Genomic DNA, 21,911 nt, shown 5'->3' with positions numbered 1-21,911 from the left:
CCTTTGGAGACTTCTCCTTCCAAATAAACTATCCAAAACCATTTGAATTGGAGCCATAAGATATGCATCAATGGCTCCAACAAGAAGACAAGGCCTTGCAGTTAAGTAAATCCCTGACAAACAAGCAAAAGCAAGAAACCCCCCATTTTTGTAAAACCTAATAAGTCTTCAGTTACATTCTGGAACTTTCCTAGTGTTGTCCAACTCCAACAATAACTCTTTTGGGATGATGTTATCCAAGAATGCATTGCACTTTATGGAGTTAATGTAGTTACTCATGAAACGCTGTCTTAAGAAGGAAATTGTATATGGGGTGGTGGATTTCAGAGGAGAAAAACATATTTTGATGATTGTGATGAAGTGTAGTTGAAGTTGTGCTGATAAGAGAAACCATGATATGTTGTTACTTGTTACATACAATGACTTTGGTTTTATTTTCTTTTAGATAAATAATAAATATACACATTAATGTCAGCATTCAGCAGAGACAGCACTTTTGCCACCTGTTCATCCTTACTTTATCCACATGTTCTATGTATTTTTCTTGGTTCAAAATTACATAAAACTTCATCCAAGAAATCATAAGTCCAAACAATTTGGTTGTTCAAAATATTTAATAAAAAATAAGTAAATAGATAATGGAAACTGAGTGTTTCTCATAACCCCTTTATTCTTTTTGTTGTTTTGAGTATTCAATTTTGACGGGTATTAGTATTTTTTATTTTCAAATAAAAAAATATATAATCATTTTCTTAACTTTATGCAAATTGCTAAATTTAATTTCATATAAGAGCATAAACTCTGAAAATAGTTCGGACTAATTATTTTTAAAAGATTTAGATAATTTTTAGAGTAGAATAATAAATAAATTTTTGAAAATTTATATTTTGAATAAATTAATCTCTAAAAAAAATACCAAAAAAATCTTTTAAGATAACAAACATCAACAAAATACTTCAAATTGTGTAAATTTTAAAGTTTGTTTATCACTTTACTCTAACTTTTACATTGGCATAGATGATTAAAGATTAAATAAACTCTTTATCATTATATATGATAAAATTTAATGACATCTAATCCATATATCTGAAGACTTTGTTGTTGTTAGAATAAAACAAAGGATACAAAATTAAACAATTTTATTTTCTGCATAACACAAATTATAAGTCAACTCAACACAAATGAACCACAATTCACACAAATAACATAACCTAGAAAGTTCACACAACTCCTAAAAGCCAAAATAGAAACCTAAGAAAAAGTTTCTGTTGGCAATTTATGTGCCAGTGAAACACCTTAACCCAACCAAATAAAAAAATTACTAAAAATACCAAAGAAAAAAAAAGGTGTGGATTTAAGAGCCAAGACCAATTGCAAGCTACAGCAATTTTAACAAGCAGGGCTATTCCTTTGAAGGAAGGAGACCGCAGGCCTCACATAAGAGAAGTCTTTGAAGGGGTTGGCACCATTCGGGCTGGCAGCTGGTGAATCGACCACAGGCATATCAGTCCATCGCTTCTCAAAGTTCGCAACGCAATGCTTCCCGGCTACATCCGGCCTAAAATTCGGCTGGATTTCTCTTGCTTCCAACTTCCTCCAGTTGATTTGTTTAAACCACTTGTGGCCTTTAATCTCCACTATCCCCTTAGGTCCACAACCTAAGCGCTTTCCCGCCTCCTTCTGTAGAAGCTGTAACAGACACAAATTATCTTTATCTCAAAGTGAAGAACAAAGGTTTGAATACAACAGTAAGAAAGCAGAAAGCTCAACAAGAAAGGGGAGAAGGAAAGGAACCAAAGGTTCTAAGCAGATAAAAATGGATGCAAATAACATCTGAAATACTAATTTCAGTACAAGCTTAAAATGAAATTACAAAATAACCAACAATGTAAACTGATTTACTTACAGCATTGCGAGAATTACTATCTAAATTTTTTGAAAACAAATGCCAACGAACTTATAATTCAATTAACGAATTAGTATTATGTATCAAAAACAAAAACAGTTATTACCATGATAATGAAACAAAGAGTGGAACAGAAGGAACAATTTTTCTAACATGCATCTACAATTCCAAATTAGAAACAAACACGGACAGTGGATAAATCAGTGAACAGATTGTGATGGTATAATCATGAGATATTGAACCAGAACCAGAGGTCTCGGCACAGCTGCACTGCTGCTGCACCAGGAGAACATTGGAACAGGTCAAACCATCAGAAGTACCTGCTTTATTCATCATCTTTTCACACTGGGACACTATTTTACACAAATATGAATACATGTATTAGATACAGTACGGTAAGTAAATATGATAAATTACCCCTTTCAACAGAGAATGCGCCTCACTAGACAAAAATGCTGGCAGCTTAATCTTGTCTTTAATTATCTTCTGCTGAATTTTCTCACGGTTCCCACCACAAAAAGGTGGCTGCGGAGGAGAAATGACAAAAAAAACAAAAACTTAGCAACTACAAAAAAAAATGGCAGTTATGACCATTTAGATTAAAACTATTTATTACTTATATAATCACGCTTACACATAGTAATTTGTATCATTGAATAACAGTATGTAGATCCAAATGAACAGCAAAGACATAAATTTACAAGAAACAAGATGCAAACCTTTCCAGTAAGCATCTCAAACAGAAGGATGCCTACACTCCACCAATCAGCAGCCTTATCATGGCCCTTGCCAAGAATAATTTCAGGTGCCATGTACTCTAATGTTCCACACATAGAATTTGATCTTGTACTATCCTCGAATTGCTTTGCTAAACCAAAATCAGTCAACATAACCTAGTAGACCAACAAATAAATCTCAGTACAGTTATTACACATAGAAAGCATGGTTGAATAAAATCATGAAGAAGGAAAAATTACGTGGCCATCAGCATCCAGCAAGATATTTTCAGGTTTTAGATCCCTGTGCATTATTCCATTCGAATGGAGATGTGAAACTGCAGATATGATCTCGGCAGCATATATGCGTGCTAGATCCTCTCTGGATATTCAAAGAACAATAGAGCACGAGTGTTATCCTGTGAACTAATGCAAGAAGCAGAAGAAAAAACCAACACTCGACCAAACTTACCTGAACAAGCCCTGGTGATAAAGTTGAAAGAAAAGATGTCCCCCATTCACGAAATCCAGCACAAGATACAATCTATATTTTGTCTGAAACAGAATAGAACACATCCATTTTCAATTTCTGAATATTATTAGAGACAGTCTTATAATACAAGCCATTTAACAAAAGAAACCAATTTATGAGCAGAGAGCATGATTCCCGACGTAGTTATGATTAGAATTGCAACCACTTTATGAGCAGAGAGCATGATTCCCGACGTAGTTATGATTAGAACTGCACATCAATGCCTCAAACTAACACTTTCTTCATTTAGATTTTGGCCTTTTGGGCAACATACTCAATGACAAAAGGCACTAAAAGAAGACAGAATCTAAGAAAAGTACCATACCATTTTGATAAATTATGTCACTAGTGATATATCACCACGATAGCACAAAAGAAGCTACAACATTATCACAATTTGAAAATCAGTACCTGAAATGAGTATCTGAGTTGTACAACAAAAGGATGCTCTATTTGTGTCAAAATATCCCTCTCAGCTTTCATGTACTCAGCATGGTTCTTTTCCAGAATTTTGTCCTTCCTCATAACCTTCATAGCATATATTTCAGAAGTTCCCTTTTTCTTTACCTGATATACTTTTGCAAATGCTCCCTGCCCCACAACCTTCAAAATCTCAAAATCATCAAGGCTAACTCTGTGAATCTTCATGAGACTCCCGCCGTCTTGCAACGATTCCTTGGTGATAACATTGTGAAAGGAAGATTCTTTGATGTCTTTGACCTTCTCTCCAGTCACATCCTCCTCTAGGACCTCTAGTTCCAATGAATCTTCAGTTTCTTGTATGGTGAGCTTTCCAAGCTTCAATGATTGGCTAACACAAGGAGAAGGGCCAACCAAAGAATGTGAACGAGTGTAAATGATTTCAGGCTCATTATAAACCAGCTCACTAGATTCTTCGAAATACTCTGCAGCAGCAGATTCAATATTATTTACTTCTACTGAGGGTGGAACTGTAACCGGACCAAAGACATCTGAGAAATCTAGCTCAATGTGATCTATGATTACGTTTTCAGGAAGACTTGTAGGAAAGAGCAACTGAGCCTGTTTAGGCTTATATGTGCCAGCCGTAGTCAAACCAGAAAGCTGAGAGGAAACCATTTCTTTGTCCCACTAATTAAAATGGGATCTAAATATGCTGATGGCCAAACTAATAAAGACTATAGATTAATCACTCCAAAGTTCCCCAAGAACCCAACCGCCGATTCTTTCCTGTCAACAGCCTGAATTAGGAGGAAATTGATGTATGCAAATGGTGTTCCCAAGAATTTTGGCAGCAAGGAGAGCAAAATCCAGCAGAAGAGGAGGCTGCTGTTGTTTCCCGAGTCACAGGAAACGAAGAATGCTCCAGTGGTTGTTGAACTCATGAAGATCCAATTCACAATCTGTTCAAACTCATCCAACAAAGAAAAGGAGGAATCAAAATCAGAGAGACATGGCATACACAAAAGCAACTTCCTTTGTTACCATAATGTAATCCCACAAAGTATAAACAAAGCACAACTTAAGCTGACAACAAAAATAGAAATCCAATAATATGGATCTCAACCACCAATCTTAAATAAATAGAATCATTTTAGACAAAAAAAAAATACCAACAACTACTAAAAAGGGTGAATAATTAAAAAATTATCAAACATGGATGCTTCCTAGTCCAAGAAAGTAATCCGTCATTGAACATCGGTATCAAAGATATGATAAAACAACAATCTATACTTCAATGGACATCAAGATCAAACTCATGACAAAATGTCAAAATTCCCAAAACACCAAATCACGGATCCAAAAGTCCCCAAAAAACCCAGAACTAGGGTCAAAACCCCAAAGGACAAAAGCACACAATTCACAAGCTACAAACATCAACTCATCATCTTCATATAAAGATAAACAAAAGCATTATCAAACAAGCCAACCCACCAGAACAAACAGAACTAAACAATTAATTAATTAATTAAACGCTACAAGCTAACCTACAAGACGGGATTTGAAAAATAATAAAAGATGATGGTTTGAAAGCAAAGGAAGACAAAAAATCGAAACTTTGGAAACGGATATAAGAAATTTGAGTTGGTTTTCTTACCTGAGAAGGTTGCGGGGGAAGGGAATTGGGGGAAAAAGGCGTTGTTTTCACAGAAAAATAGAGGAAAGGAAAAGAGGGATTCCGATTTCAATTAAACATGTGGAAGAGCACTCGCGTCGCCGCTTAAACATGTTAATTAGGTGCTACGTGGCTTCATGTGATTAGTTATTGGTGCCAATTGAGTGATTGACCAAGTGTATATTGGGTCCCACTTGTTTTCTTTCCTTTTTTTTGTGTAATGGGTTTTTCTTTTCATGTTTTGTACTTGTTGGAATGTGAGGATGGGGAATATGCTTCCGAAATTTGGTTCCTCCACTTGCGTGTGCTAATTTTGCGGTGCTCATTTGGATTAGAGGAATTTCTTCTTTTATCTCAAAGCATATTTAATGATAACGATAATGTCCAGCAACACGCATTATGCGTTTTTTGTACCACGAAAAAGGCCACGTAGACATGGCAATGGGTCCCAGGGGCGGAGACATGCTCCCATCTCCCGTCACTTGGACAATTTTTAGTAGAAAATTTTTTCGATTTTTATTTATGATCTACCTATCATAAAAAATAACTCTACAATAGTTATTATCTCATAAATAATAAATAAAAATTTAAAATATTTTTCTCTTTTTTATTAAAAAAAATTAATTTTAATTTTCATTATGATCTTACTTAATTAATTAATTAAAAAAATTAAAATTAATATAATTATTATTTTTTTATAATAATATTTTTTAAATTCATAAATTCAAAAACTATTAAAAAATATTAATATTAAAAATTATTTTGTAAAGTATAAAAATTAAATTTATTATTTTATGTAAATAAATTTAATTAATTATAATTTAACAACATAAATAATATTTAATATTAATTTAATATAATTATTTATATTAATTATGATTTAAATAATTAATATGCATTATTAATATAAATTATTAATTAAATAAAAAATAATTATTTAAATAATTATTTTTATTCTTTTTATTAGCCACATGTCAAAAAATTATTGAAAGGGAAAAACCCTTCTTCAGAGGGCACATACAATAATAGGACCTCCAAAATTTAGCCGTTGGAGTTGCTCTTATAATTTGTTTTGTCTCGTTCCCGGGACAGATGACAAGGACCCTGTATCCGTCGAAAATTGGGGTCTCTACAGATATTTACGAATTTTTAAAAAAAATTCAAAACATTTAAAAAATAGAAAAATAAAAAACTAAAAGATAATTAACTTTTAACATAGTTTAAATTCTAAACTCAGTATTATAATTTAATGTCCCAATTTTTCAGTAAAAATTCAAACTCTAAACCCTAAATTCAATTTCACAATAACAAAATTTATCTCTAAATCTAAATTTATCAATTAACAAAATTCAAATCCTAAACCTAAATCCAATTTCACATTAATAGAATTCAAACCATAGCAATTTCATCAATTAAAAATCAAAACATATATATATAATTAGTGAGTGACGGCAGGGCAGAGGCGGATCAGAGACAGGGACGGTGAATCTTTGAGCAGGAAGCAGTGAGTGATGCAGTGAGAGGAAGAAGGTAAGCAGTAGTGGATCTCCTCTGACGACAATGAAGGATGGCTCTTCTCTGACAGCAACGAAGGCAGCTCTCCTATGAACAGTGACGATGAAGACAACTTTCCTTTAGACGGTGACGAAAACTGCGATGGTTCTCCTCAACCACGCGGCGTGAAGACAGCTCTCCTATCCTCTGGATGGCGACGAAGTGGCGACGATTTTCTTCTCCTCAGGCGCGTGGCATGAAGACGGCTCTCCTCTCCTCTGGACGGCGACAAAGCGGCGATAGTTCTCTTCTCCTCAGACACGCGACGCAATGACTGCTATGGTGCTAGTGGCTTTGAGAGTGAGAAGAAGAAGCAATGTGAAGGGAAAGCACGGTGGTGAAGGGGGAAGAGGATGGCGGACAGCAATGGAAGAAACGGGAGAGTGAATCTCCTCTGATAGAGTTTGTGATGGACTGCTGAGAAAAGGGAGAATGTGGTTGTTAGGATTTTGTGAATTGTGAAACTTATATGTATTAAGGACAGTTTAGTCATTTTTTTACACGGTATTATACGGGTCTTCACGAGACGGAAATTTCTATCCCTGTCTCCGTGCGTCCTGTTTATTATATAGGTCTCCATCTTCGATCTCCGCAGAAAAAAATTATCCCCAAATCCGTTTTTTAACGGATAAATTTCTATGAATATCCACCTACCGAAAAAAATTACCATTCCTAAAAAAAAGATATTTTTTAATTTAAATTAAATAATATTATATTTATTAATATGCATAATTTGTGAAATATTTGTCATTTTAAATAATTATTTTATATTTTGGATATAAAAGTTAAAAAAATTATATTCAAATTTCAAGTATTCTACACTCGAGATGTGTCATATTTTTTTAAAATATCTTGGATGCACATGAGATTAATTATATTTATATAAATTGTATATCTTGGATGCACCTGAGATCAATTATATTTATGTAAATTGTACATATTTAAAATACTGTGCATTCAAGATAAGGCAATAATTTTTTAAACTCAATACATGTGAGATCTGTGTAAAAGTAAATTAGATATTTTGTATTTTAAATAGTTATGTAAAAAAAAATCACCTATATAAAAGTTTGAACCTCAAAAATCATTATAATTCATCCAACACACTACATTCTCTTTTTTTTTTTAATTCACATATATGACTATTAATGAGTTTTTCTTTATGATTATTTACTCAAATGCGGTCATAAAAAATTATGAAGAAAGAGTGATATTTTAGTGTAATTTTCCTTTAATATTGTGCATATTTGTCGACTTTATTCTCTATATATGCTGAAAAATGTCATTTTGATCAATATAGAGACAATAGGTTCCAAGAAAGTTAGAAGAGTCGGTTATAAATTCTTATAGCGTTGTCGAATGGAGAGTTTCAAACCAAGATATTTTAGGTCGAAGTTGATGACCATGTGAGAGTAATGTTCGAGGTGCATGTGAGGTTAATATGATGCCACAACATGTGATAGAATGGTATGTTGTAGTTCATGATGTAGGTGGTGGTGGTGGTGGTGGTCGTGGGCATTTCTCTTCGATCCCACAAGCAGTCTTGGTAGTAGCAATATTTATTCACCGTGTTAAACTGAGTGATCACATAGAAAAAGAGGAGAGTGAGTCTCATTCAGCTTACGTTGCTGAAACCAGGTCATCTAACGAGAATAATTTCTTCGATGAGTATATGCCGGAGACTCTAGCTGGTGGGGATGCTCGGTTTCTTCTTCCTCCACCTTTAGCTATAGTGAGGTTGACGCCTATCATCGAACAGGACCTCAACCCGCTGTCACGTGGGATGGCTATGAAATTGTAAAAAATCTCTAGTGCACGTCCCAATCAGCTTACCACCTATTCGCAAACTAAGATGGTACGCCATATTTTGGAGTGTAATATGCACTCACCACATAGAAGATAAAAATTATGGGTTTCGAACCTCCACTATTTAACAAAAATAGAGAATAAATAATTATCTAACATGAAATTCTTTAACTCAATTGGGTAGCTGAACTCAATCTCCCTAATATAAAGTAACAGAATGTTAGACAATAGAATCGACACACTTATACAATATAGTAAGAACATCCGAAGTGTTTGTAAAAAGACGTTTGATTAATTTTTTTCATTACGTATTACATTACTCAAAATTACTAAATTAAAAAAATGCACTTCATATAATTTATAAATATAATCAGATAAAATAATTAATTTAGCCGTCCTTGACAAAAAAAATTAATTTAATGGTATTTTGTAATAAATAATTAATTATATTCTAATGTTGTCTTCTAAATAATTTAATCTACTAGTCTCATAAATAAATTTATTAATAGATTTCATTTAATGTACAATAAAATATAATTGGATACATTTATCCGTTTATGAAAAAATTTAATTTAACCGTCTTGTAAACAATATTTCAAAAGTATTCTAATATGTCTTTTAACTAATTAAATCAAAATATTCTAAAATATCTTTTAAACAAATTTATTTAACATTATACTTCATAAAATATAACTACATCTAACTAAACAATTTAATAATCTCTACATAATATATATATATAAAAAAGAAACCAATCTTAAAACCTAATGCTCTAACTATGTGCCACATCGCATTTAAAAGGTTGATGTTTCCAAAATGCATGTATTGTTGGCCCATTATATGCTTCCAAAATTTGAGAGAATTTTAAAAATGTGCAAAAAAAAAACTCCAAACCTTCGAAATAACAGAGACATCTCAGCTGCACCCTATATATAAGTACACACGTGCGAATCTCGGGTGCAATGGATAGAGAAACTCTTTCTCATATCTCAAATGCTCATCACCCGGGTATGCTTTTAATATATATCCTAGATGCACCTAAGATCTTATCATCAACATTTCTATCACAACCCAAAATGAGCTATGACTGAGATACAGGATAACCTTTTTTTGAAGATGATTGGTCATGCTAGACAAAGAGGTGGGTTGTATATCTTCAATACAGATGCAACTTATGTCAACTTAGGAGCAAATAATGCAAAAACTAGTCAACACCAGCAATTCAGTTAGTGTTACTGTTATCACAGACACTAAAGATCATGAAATTTGGCATTGTAGGTTAGGACATGTCTCAATTGATAGGTTACAACAAATAAAAAAGAGTTATCATTTTATTGTATGTCCATTAAAAGATGAACCTTGTGAACCATGTCATTATGCAAAACAAAAAAGATTGCCTTTCAGAACTGCAGCGCCCAGTCTCCTTTGTGTGCCTCTACCGTCACTGGCAGCAACTGCTCCGTCCATCAGCGTCATCCCGAACTACAGGTCGTGGAAGTGATGGATATGACTGAGCTAGAAACTGATGAGACAGAACGTGGTCATATTGTTGTATTGGATTTAGTTTACCATTCACTAAATTCATGTATGCTTGGAGTTGTTGCAGTTAGATATAAGTTATTAAGTTATAATAGACAAAAAGTGAATATGTGATTAAGGAGAAATTTAACTCGAAAAGTGTTATAAGCTGTGGTAAATGGCGAATATTGAAGATGTTCATTTCACTATATTGACAGAAGGTTATTTTTATTCATACGTGGATGGTTATTTACGTAATCACAAGTTAAATATACGAAATGCTCAATTTACTAGATGTGCAGATGGTTGTTTTAATTAGTAATTGGATGGTGTATGTTGAAACTAGCAAGCTATAAACTGGTTTCGATCCACTAACATAAAGTAAATTACAAATTTAAAAAATTAAGATCGAAATTATGAAAAGAACATGCAGAAACTCACCAACAAACTGTTGGCATGAACATCGAATTACAATCAAACCCGAATTCATCTGGTACTCTCTATTATTTATAGAAATGTTTATTGGACTGAATAATTCAATTTCTTTTATCGTTCCTACTTATATTTCGATATTTATATAATAATTAATATACTTAATTATACGAAATCAACATTAAATATTTTTGTCAATGTTAGGTTAAATTATAATTAATTAAAATTATTTGCGTAAGAAAATTAATTTAATTTTTAGCACTTACAAAATAATCTAACAATTTTTTTCCTATATTAAATAATTTTATAATTTAGTATAATGTAGAATTATATATTGTGTATTATTTTTTATATATTATCTTTTTAACATTAAATTGGTGTAACAGTAAATTATTTATAAAGTTTAGTCAAACTGGCATTAAGTATTAAAGTTATTAATACTTAATGAGATAATTAAATTTTTATTTAATTATTAACTAATTAAGTAGTATAATGAAATTAATTACGACCATTTTTTGATATCATTTACGTGTTATCTTGTATTTTTATAATAAATAAAATTTAACAATATCATTATTATTAAATGTTAAGTTTAAGAAAATAATTTTTTTTTACATGAAACACCAAAAATATAATTTTATTTTAAATTAGATACAGGTAATATAATAAAAGTCATATATATAATATATTTATATATAGGTACGTATTAATTTTGAGTAAACTACACCATTATTATTGCTAATATTTGACTGGGGACATAGATTAATACAGGTGGATATGAATGACTGCACAGCACGAATACTTAACTAGTTGTAACCCATTATAATAAGAGAACTTTAAGTTCCAACAAATTATATGCATTGATGGAAATTGATTGCAGTTAGTATGATAATGAATGGTTGGACTGGAGGGACTTTGACGGTTCACTAGCTTGGGAGATTCACTTGGCTTCCTTTATAAGTACGTTCCTTTGACGTCTGGACTGCCTGAAAAGAAACCCACTTAAGGTGCTGCATAAGAATGGATACTGATCGGAAGCGTTACTACGTTGTGAAGAAGGACGAAAGCTAGGCATTTATACCTCCTGGGAAGAATGCAATGAACAAATGGACGGCTTCAAGGGGAGCCAGTTCAAACGCTTCATGGTAAGGCGCGAGGCGGAGGAGTGGCCGAGTTTGCCAAGATAAGACCCCGTTGGTGAAGATACTGTACCGGAGGCTCAAGATTTGGCGCTAAGCTTCGGAGATCTGACCGTCGGAGGGCATGGTAGCGTTACGGGAGACAAGAGCAGCGGATTTGTGACCGCCGGATTGGACTTTCTGACTCATGAGCCAGGTACGTATATGTTGTGTATCTATTTTGTTTATTTATTTATTTTGTGTAAGGTAACCATCAGACTTGACGTCGACATTATATGTTTTGCAAATCTGGTCATAGATATGGTTCCGAAGTTTGACCCTAAGGCGTTCGTCATAATGGAAGACATGGAGCAACTGCTGTTACGGGTATGTGTTCGGCTTCAAGTTAGTTTGCCAGTCTTTTTCCTGCATGATGCCTTCCGCAGTGAAGGAAAGAAGTATCATGGGTTTGGGGTTTCCCTGCAAAGCAACGCGAAGGGGATCAACTTCTTCATTTCTGGGAGGTTGTTGACTGACGAGCGAATGGCAAGACAGGATGCCGCCTTCATCACTTTGAAGAGGCTCCTGGAGGAGGCAGAGGTGAATATATTTGACTTCAACTTCCAAGTAGTTCTGCGTTACAAGGAGGAGCTTGCTGAGGCACACCGTGTGGCAAGGTTGTCAGTCACAGAGCATGTAATGATGCTGGAGAAAGAGAATGCTGAGCTGAAGCAAAAGTTGAGACTCTACAACCAGATGTTCATGTAGGCAGGTAGGATGGCTTTCGTTGTGTCTTGTTTGTAATGTTCGTTTTAACTAGTTTTGTCTTTTACGATTTAGTAACATGAAGAAGTTTAAATTTCCCAGTTATTATATGTATGTCAGATTCAATGTGGATTCTATAGCAGAGAATGTGTTTTTCTTGTTTAGGATGTATTTATGCCTTAAAACCTACCTTATACGAGGTTGGCGAGGTTCTTCGTTCCATGAGTTTGCTTCTATTCGGTTCTTATTTACTGGTATTCATTGTCATGAAGAAGATTGGTTCACTGTTTCAATGTTAGGGTTTTTTTCATCCCGATGAAGCAAAGTCCGAGTTAAATGGTAATATTCCAGTGGCACAAGGCTTTACTAGTTATTAAGTCATAAATATCACAGTGTTTTTAAGGTCTGTAAATAAAAAAAAATTAATTACTATTAAAGTGTATCTCTGGGAGGAGGCGTGTTGAAGGGGATTAAGGTCACGTAGCCATCTTTTCAGAACTCAGATGAGGATCAATCCTAAAGGCCCCAGTCCTGCTAACAGTTACATCCAACGAAATCAGTGGTCTATGTGTTCCTTCCATCAGGTGTTACAGCGGATTCTAATTATAACTCTAAAAGATTTTAAACTAGCAAAGCTTCCGCCGAAGGTTGGTGCCGAAGTTAGTCGTTTTGGTTTGATTTGGACTAGCCTATTCCGTTGCAACAGAACATAATATTAGAAAAGAGTCGGTGAGAAGCCAATAGGATGGTGTTATTGTATCATTCGGCGGCTATAGGGTGCATGGTTCAACAACAAAGGGGGTAACTGTGTTTTAAATGTAACTAATTTTTTAAATTTAATTTTTAGGTACAAGTGCTTTTGTGGCAACAAGATTTGAATTTGATCTTTTTGACTGAATTAAAATAAGCTGATGGGAATATTCTTTGAATAATATTAATAAAAATTACTATTACAAAAAAAATTAATTATTAAAACAGTATAATACCATAGTATACTATTGATATTTTAGCTACATTTAAGATTTGCTTGTATACTATTTAATAATAGTTTTGGATGTTAGTATCTGTTACATTTTTACTATTATAATAATAAAACTTTATTATGGATTATTACCATTCAAACAACATATGGAAATTGTGATTTTTTGGAGGACATTTTTTATTTTGAAAATATAATTTATGTAATAAATTAAGAATTACTTTATTAAACCCTACTTCATCTAAACACATCCTATTAGCATGATTACCCTAAATTCGTAGAGCAAGCACGTCAAATCCAACGTCACCCCCGATTAGACATGGAGCATGCTGTTGCAGGTTTCTTGCTCTCTAAGTTTGTATTGACAAATTTTTGGGGTCTGGAGAAGTTAATTTGCTGTAACATTTGTTCTAATAAAAAGTTGCCTTCATGATCAAAGCCCATTTTTTATGATATTTAAACGGTGTTAACTTTATGAGGGATTTAATTTATCTTTGGGTTCCGAGCATACAATAAACACGTTTGGAAGTCACCGGGTATTGATGATGGTTCTTTATATATTGGGCCTACCTATACCCAATGGGTTCCACTTTGACCCAACTATGTGTAACTTAAGCAAAATATAAACCCAACATCCTTTCCTTGTTATCATAGCTAAAGTAGTTCTTTCTGATATAGAAGAAATGAAGTATCCAACTTCAGAGGAGAAGCAAATCAGCGCCATGAAGGATAAGAGTACTGTTCTCAACAAAGCGGGGGACGCCACAGACGTCGACGTCTCTCTTGCAAGGTATGAGTTGAGCCTTTCATATTTTAACGTAAGAGGATGAAGTTAGGGCCTCTCCCGCCTGTAACAGAGTTTCTATTCATTTTTTAATGCTTAGCAGCGTCGTTGCAAAAGGGGCAGAGGATGGGGGGAGGTCACTTGAGGAGAAGATGATGAACGTTTTGAATACGGTTCAGGAGGTAAAGATAAAATATTCTTCAGGTTATGTTTTTCATGGTTCAGACTTTAACGGTGGGCCTTTGACATGGCAAATATTATAAATGTTTGAACGCATCATGTTTTGGAGGACAGGGATGTGACGAAGTCGATTCTGAAGACTCACAATGACCAGTTGCGGACCATTACGGAGCTACTGGCTGACCATGGTAAGGCCATTCAGTTGTTGATATCCATTGTTAATACGACGAAGGCTGACCATGTTGGGGAGGAACACTACAAAACAAGGGTTGGTAGCACTATCAGGACTGGGAGAAGAAAGGCAGGTAATGTACAACAAAGACAGAAAGATCCACGGGAAAAGATTTCCTCGACGGGCCAAAAGGTGCATCCTCAAAGGATGCGTGTGAAGGAGTCCTTGGCTTCCTCTTCCACAAGGAAGTCTTGACGCTGTACCGTTAAGCGTGAGGATCCACCCAGTGAAGCAGCAACAAAAGAGATGAAAGTCATGTCGATGAAGGTAACAGTTTATTTTTTTACCAATACGCTACAAAATATGCGTCCGCGGGGAGTTGGGTATCTACATGTATGAAAATATATTAAATATATTTGTTGGTTTCCTCTGCAGCGGAAGCTAACCTTTGAGGATTTGGATTCCACATCCTCCGCTGGATCCGATCTGAGGCAAACTGAGCCGGGGACTCCCTTCACCTATCACACTCACGACGGTCACCACATCGCTGAAGACATGCTTTGGGTAAGAATAAGGTCGATAAAATTCTTGTTTTTAACTCAACTTACCTTTGGTGGAGTACTGCTTTGTTTTGCTGATGGTCCTATATTTCCTTTCACCAGTGCCTCAACCCGTCCTTCCGTCCCCCGCAAGGAATGCACTTCCTCGGGAAGGAACTCGCCGTTGCAGCATACATTTTCTCGTCGGATCTGGACAACAGGTGCTTCTGTGGATTAGGCTAAGTAAATAATGTGCAACTATTATCCTCTTGAATCAATTCATTACTTAACATTCCACACTCTTCGGTACAGAGAGGTCCTTGTCAAAGACGAAAACTCCCGTGGAGACCGAGATGCATTGCTGACACTCCGGCCGGGTCATTTAATCGTTGACGATGTAAGTATGACATTGCCTGTGTGAAAACCATCTTCCTTGGATTGGCATAACTGAACCTCGACTAATGATATATATAAGATTGTCATGTTTATGCAGGTTATAAACCTTGTTTGCACTATGTTAACTCATGAAAACAGGAAGGAGTCCTGGTTTCTCCCAACGACCTTTTCGGTACCTATAACCACAACACCTATATTTTGATTCACTCCCCCTCGAGTCACTTGTATGTTACATTTTTATTTTGTTCCTACTCCTCTTGCAGCAAGTTGCTTTGAGCTCAGTAAACCACAGCATCAACACCTTCGAGTTTATCCGCAACAGGTTCATGGGATATGCAGATGATTTGTTGATGGTGAGTTATTGATCGCGCTATTGTTTTGTGTGGTTGGTGTTTATGTTGATTTTATTCCTATAATTTTCGTGAGTGTTGCGCCGTAGATATATGTACCCATGCACAGAGACAACCATTGGTTTCTGATGGTGGTAGACCTTGTCAACTGCAACTTGCTTTATCTCGACTCCGCCAAGAATATCAACCGTCAGGAGGCAAGAATCTCACAAATGAAGTTTGTGGTAAGAGTTACTGAACTTCAAATGTTGGCTTTTTCCTTATGTTGCACTTGAATTTTAATGTTAACATTATTTCGATATGGTGCTGTGTGTGTATAACTTCTATGACCTATTCATGGTGTTAGGCTTTCTTTTTGGAAAACATGCTAGAGGAAAAGAGATTTTGGAAGAAGGAAGACCATTACAAACCACACCCATCCACTTTTGATGTTACAGAGCCCCTAGTTGGCCAGCAAGCGGACCAATCGTAAGCATCACTATCTCTCATGCCCGTTACAAGGCATTTGCAGCAACTGAGGTTTCTGCATTGTCTATTCAAATTTGGGCAGTTCACCAATTGCTCATTAAGTTATCCTTAAATAACGTGAAGGAATGACTATGGGGTTTGGGTTTGCCAATGGATGATGTTGAATTGGATTTGGGAGAACGTGGAGTTGGAGGTATATTATGGAAGCACTCACTCGCATAATCCCATTGATACCAACACATCCACATCCCTAATTAATTGTTCTTGTTCTATAGGATGTCAATGATCACACAAGGATGAGGCTTGCACTGGAGTTGGTAATGGGACCTTACAATCCCATTGCTCGTGACGTAGGTCGTAGAGCAGTTCGTTACTGGGACAATCAGATGCAAATGTCTACTAAGAAGGAAAAAAAAGGTCGGAAGAAAATTGCTACGGCAATAGATTCTCCTAGCCAGAGCATCACAATTTGACAAGTGCTATTTTCGCCTAGTGTCATTTGTCTTCCTTAGGAACGACTTCTACATCCATGAAGCTGGTTTTATTTTGACAGCGTATTAGGACACCTAATATGCAACTAGTATGTTATATTAGGCACCAAAATATGCTTATTTTGTAAAAACCCTTTGAGGAATATATTTTGCTATATGTCTAAGAAAGTAATGCTTATTTTGTAAAAACCATTTGAGGAATATAAATTGCTATCTGTATAAGAATGTAATGGTTGAAACAAGTAACCATTGGGATGTAAACTCGTATCGTGTTACTTGAGTGGTTCCTGTGTAAAGTGGCCTTTATATTTTCAATGCCTGGTTATCCAAAACTTGACGCTCATATTGGTTTCATTTTCATGGACTCTTGTTACAAGAAATTTCTTTTCTGACAAAAAAAATTTTGAAAACTTAACATGCAACCACACCCAAACATAGCCTCATCTACATTGCTGGGCTTTCAAGTGGGATCCTTATAGTTGGTCCTCATCGTAACATATATAAGATGAAAACAAACAACGCCAAACCACAGGGGAGTAAACAGGAATGAATTTTCTGTAAAAAAAAAAAACTAAAAATATAAACAATCACACATTACAAGATTGAATCAGTAATAAATAAGGGCTCCAAGGACTATTTTTTGTTGCCCATATACAAAGAAATATTAGCAGAAGGGTCGTTCTCAAACCCGACATCCTGGCCGCCCAACCTACTTTGAAACTTTGCAAGTGGTTAAATGATTCCTCCAGTCCACTGTCGACTCCCACACCTCATCTGCAAGGGAATAAATGTCTGCTCATACACAAAATCATTTAATTTGATAAGAATATTAACAGTGTCATGCGATGAAGACTTTATGATCTATCAAGGTTTACGTTTCATGATGCATGAAACACGTAATGGAAACTTAACTAGTTTCCTACAATGCCACCTACAATTGAGCACAATTAACCCACGAAGGACTGAAAGTACCATTCAAACAACACATCCATAACTGAGTTTACACTATACTTATGTTTTTTTTAACCATTATTGCAGCCAGCGGACAGCACACTATATTTGGCCTTACTCCAGTTTCTCATTCTATATTCGTTTTTATAATTTTTCATTTGTTATAAAATCATACCTCTACATCAGAATTAAATCGAAACCCTTGCAACTAGTCCGCATTGTGTTTGCCCCCAGGTTCAACACATAGATTTTCACCGATGATAGATTCCCAGTCATTGTTGGACATTAAGCCGGGACCATTAATTCCCCTACATTCGTCGGCCTGTAACAAAGAAAAAATACTAAACATAGGCATGCTACAACTGTAGACATTGTTGAATTAAGATTAGAAATTAAATAAGAAACCTGATTGAGATTTTGTCTATTGTCACCCTTCTCTGGGCAGTTTCTCTTATTGTGTCCAATCCCCTTGCAGCCAGTGCAACGCCTCCTTTTACCAAGATGCTTTTTCGTTGGAAGTTTCGGGGCACCCTTTGCCTTAGCAACAACAGGATCTCTTACCACCGGATTGCCTTCACCAACATTTTCTTCGTTCCATCGCATGCTACTACCAAATGCCCTACAGTCCATCTCCAGCTTTTTACACAAACTTTCAATTCCACGCATAGTCTTCTGGAACATGGACAACCTTTGTGCCCCTAGGAAAAACAGCCATTGCGAGGCAGAATGGAGTGCCCCATGACGCATTATGACACCACGCTCGCTATAGTCCCCCCAATTTTCTGTGTACTGCTCAGCGGACTTTGCATCAGTTCTCCACCTACGCAGAACTATCTCCTCGGGTATCTCCTTTAGGTGCTCTGCCTTCATGACGAAGAACATATGCTTTGCAGGAATAACCTTGCTTCTTCCAGAAATTACACTGGTAACTTAACTTCCGGATTGACCGTCCAAATGAGGACATTATGTGGACATCAGGATCTTTGTACTCCTCTAAGGTGTATATCATTGTATTCATGATCCTCCTTGTGCTAATCAGGATCAACGCACTAACCCCCTCGATCTCCTTCCTAACATCACCAAAAACTTCTCTGGTGTACACTGAAGCGACATGTCGTTCAAGACTTCTGAGGCATGTTGTCATGACCGGAACCGAGTTTATGGATTTAAACTAGAGAAGCATTTCCTTATTTCGATATTCACGGGCAACCATATCTAAGCATTGCACCAGCTCCAAAATTGTGTGGCTGAATTTGGAAAACTTGATTACATATGCGTTAATTCCTTCACAGCGGGATGTGGTTCGGTACCCCGCGCAGAACTTGTCACGGAGATAAGCACTTGCCCACATCTCCTTTTTCTCATACATCTGGCACCACCACTGCTTCTGGCAGAGGCCATAGTCCTCGGCAGCCTGCTCCCATTCCGACTTAAATACATCTGTCGTCATGTCCACGTACAACCACCTTATGAACAGCCCACGTAAATCATCATCCTGGACATTCGATGTGACATTCTTCTCCACATGCCATGCACACAACAGATGCATCGACTCGGGGAGGACTTCAGACACAGCTTTTATCATAGCTTTGTCCCCATCGGTAACCACTACAGATGGCTTCTTGCGACACATGATCTCCATCAAATTCTCCAGCATCCACCGATAGGATGCTAGACTTTCATCATGCAACAACCCAAACCCGAATATGGTGGTCTGCTTATGATTGTTTGATCCAGAGAAAATCACAATAGGTCTCTTGTATTTATTTTTCCTGTAGGTTGAATCGAACGCCAACACATCGCCAAAGTATTGATAATCGACTCTGCTAGATCCGTCGACCCAAATCAGATTCGCTAGCCTATTGTCAGTAGTCACATTATATTTTGCGATTGCCATGGAGTCTGATTCGGCTTTTCCCTATAGATATACTAATGCAGAATTCGCATCGCCATTAGATATTTTAATGCGCCGCATTTTGTCAGCATAGTTATAGACATCCTTCATCAGGAACCCCAACAACAAATATCCCCCGGCCATACCAGCCATGTACCCTACAATCTTAAAGGTCGCAATACCATGTGCTTGCATCCCAACTATCTGACTCTTTGCAACTTCCGTTAACCGACGATGATTGGCAATCAAGTGCACCATTCCTGTCGGTGTCAGGTCGTGATTGTGTTCGGTTACTAACTTCCTAACCTTCCAATACTTATCATTTTTGTCTAAATAAACCGATAACATTGCTTTGCAGTTAGTTATTATTTCTGGTTTGTGTACCCTCATTCTGTCAACCCTGTCGTAGTGTTTACGCTCCCTGGAGCCTTCCTTGTTACAAAAAAACCTGTACCTTACAAGATTCCCCTCACGGTCTTTTTCGGAGTCACCCTTTCGCACACCGAATCCATGCAATTTTCCGAAACCCCGATAGAACTCATATGCATTATCAATGTTGTCCCATACCTTCTTAAGGATGTCATTCACGCTTAGTCCGGCAAGGTCTTCCAACTCAGAATTTTCTACATCGTAAGCATCACCATCACTCCCTCCACGATCAGCATCCTCCTGGCTCAAAGACACCTCCATTGAAATAGTTTACCTAATTCATTATTACATACCGTAAGGAAATTCCCACACGATGAAAAGTTAAACCAACAAACAGCCTTACAACAAAAATAATATTTCACTAAGCATTGAATCACCAATTCCAAGCACAGTCTTACAATAAAACAACATATGTTTGACCAACTAGCATTGATGACAAAATTTACATCCAGAAAATCAAAAACAGTTTTGACAAGGTTTGATATTGGAGCTTTCGTTAGAACAACTGCGAGATCCGGAGCAAAACAAAAATAAGCATACCCACAGCCAGAGTTTCAGCACTGAGCGCAAACAAACCTGAATTCCGGAAGAAAATAACCCCAACAATCACAACAGAACAGCATTCACATTTTGAATATGCCAACACAAAAACATTGACTTCCAAAAGAAAACAAACCCTAGATAAAATACTGTTCTGCAGATTTTGTTTTCCCATTTAGAGGTAGAAACTATTCGGGTTACAAGAAACAAATCATCACCAATTTCCAACAATAATATCCCAGACACTGGTAAATACAATAACACAATGTACCAAGTAATTAATCAAGTACGTGACCTAAATGCATGGTCCAAGAAATAAGTTCGCACCGCCCGAACAACTTGTCAACTTACATCATCATCATCCCAACAATTTAGCAAAGTTTCAACTTAACAACTTCACGGACAGAAAATCAAAACAAAAGATAACAAAATCGAAATTAACCGACTAAGAATAACAAAATAACAACTAACGTATTAAATTCTTTGTAAGCATGCTATTTGTGCAGGTAAACATTCCTAACTACTAACATCCAATTATTTTAATTTCTCACGCAATTAACATACTAACTTTCCAAATGCTAGCAATTATAAAGCCATCCAGTCACATGGTAAAACCACTTCATCATGCATGTCAAGTGCAGTGAAATTATAAATATAATAAGATACTTCACACCTAAACAAACGACGTCATACATAAGAGAATATATCTGCGGTATACTTTAATTCAGTCTATTCAAAATATCCAACCTACTATTGATTCAAAAACTTACTTATTTTAACAGAAGGCAAGAAGTGGCAGACTCTGAAGCAGACTACTCTTCTGGTCTGGGTGTATTGTCTTCTGGCAAGCTGTGGGAAACTCACCCAGCCGACACATTACTGCAGTTTCTCGGCCGGGTGTGGCTCTCGCTTTGGCCCCAGCCTTGGCAGGCGACAGACAGGGGTGGCTACAGAACGACCGGGAATGCGAACTCGAAGAAGAAATGGGGACCGAACGTCACCGGACGAAACGGGCACGACGCAGAACTCTGACTAAAGATGCAACGAAGAAGGGCAAACACACTACGGCTACAACGCGCCTGACGAGACAAGGACACCGGAGCCCGAGCCACAACTCGAAGTTGCGATCGGTGACGTTCAAGAGACTTCGATCACCACCGAAGCTACATATGTAGAGCGCCGGTGCACTATAACCTCGACAAGAGCTATGGCTAGGGTTTTAATTTTGTTAGAACTGTCATTAGCTTCAGACAGAACGGTCGGGGACACTTCACAGGTGACGGAGAAGTGGGGTAA

General features: G+C 36.3%; 2 protein-coding genes across 2 annotated transcripts; both read right to left on the bottom strand.

Annotated features, from left to right (window-relative positions):
• Positions 1-1,122: 1,122 nt before the first annotated feature.
• LOC112797233 (serine/threonine-protein kinase AtPK2/AtPK19) lies at positions 1,123-5,582 on the bottom strand. The gene is made up of 7 exons (XM_025840053.3): positions 5,232-5,582; positions 3,566-4,536; positions 3,095-3,177; positions 2,884-3,004; positions 2,626-2,799; positions 2,324-2,431; positions 1,123-1,689 (listed from the first exon to the last, which is right to left on the bottom strand). Exons 2-7 carry the CDS (start codon positions 4,250-4,252, stop codon positions 1,390-1,392), a joined length of 1,473 nt encoding a protein of 490 aa, XP_025695838.1. The 5' UTR covers positions 4,253-4,536; positions 5,232-5,582; the 3' UTR covers positions 1,123-1,389.
• Positions 5,583-18,923: 13,341 nt separating this feature from the next.
• LOC140184207 (protein FAR-RED ELONGATED HYPOCOTYL 3-like) lies at positions 18,924-19,649 on the bottom strand. Its single transcript, XM_072234514.1, has one exon. The coding sequence runs from the start codon at positions 19,647-19,649 to the stop codon at positions 18,924-18,926; it is 726 nt and encodes a 241-aa protein (XP_072090615.1).
• Positions 19,650-21,911: the final 2,262 nt, after the last annotated feature.

Source organism: Arachis hypogaea, chromosome 4 (genome assembly GCF_003086295.3).
Source record: "Arachis hypogaea cultivar Tifrunner chromosome 4, arahy.Tifrunner.gnm2.J5K5, whole genome shotgun sequence".
Lineage (NCBI taxonomy): Eukaryota > Viridiplantae > Streptophyta > Magnoliopsida > Fabales > Fabaceae > Arachis > Arachis hypogaea.
The sequence above is the reverse complement of the archived record's forward strand: the minus strand, read 5'-3'. Positions and strand labels throughout refer to the sequence as shown.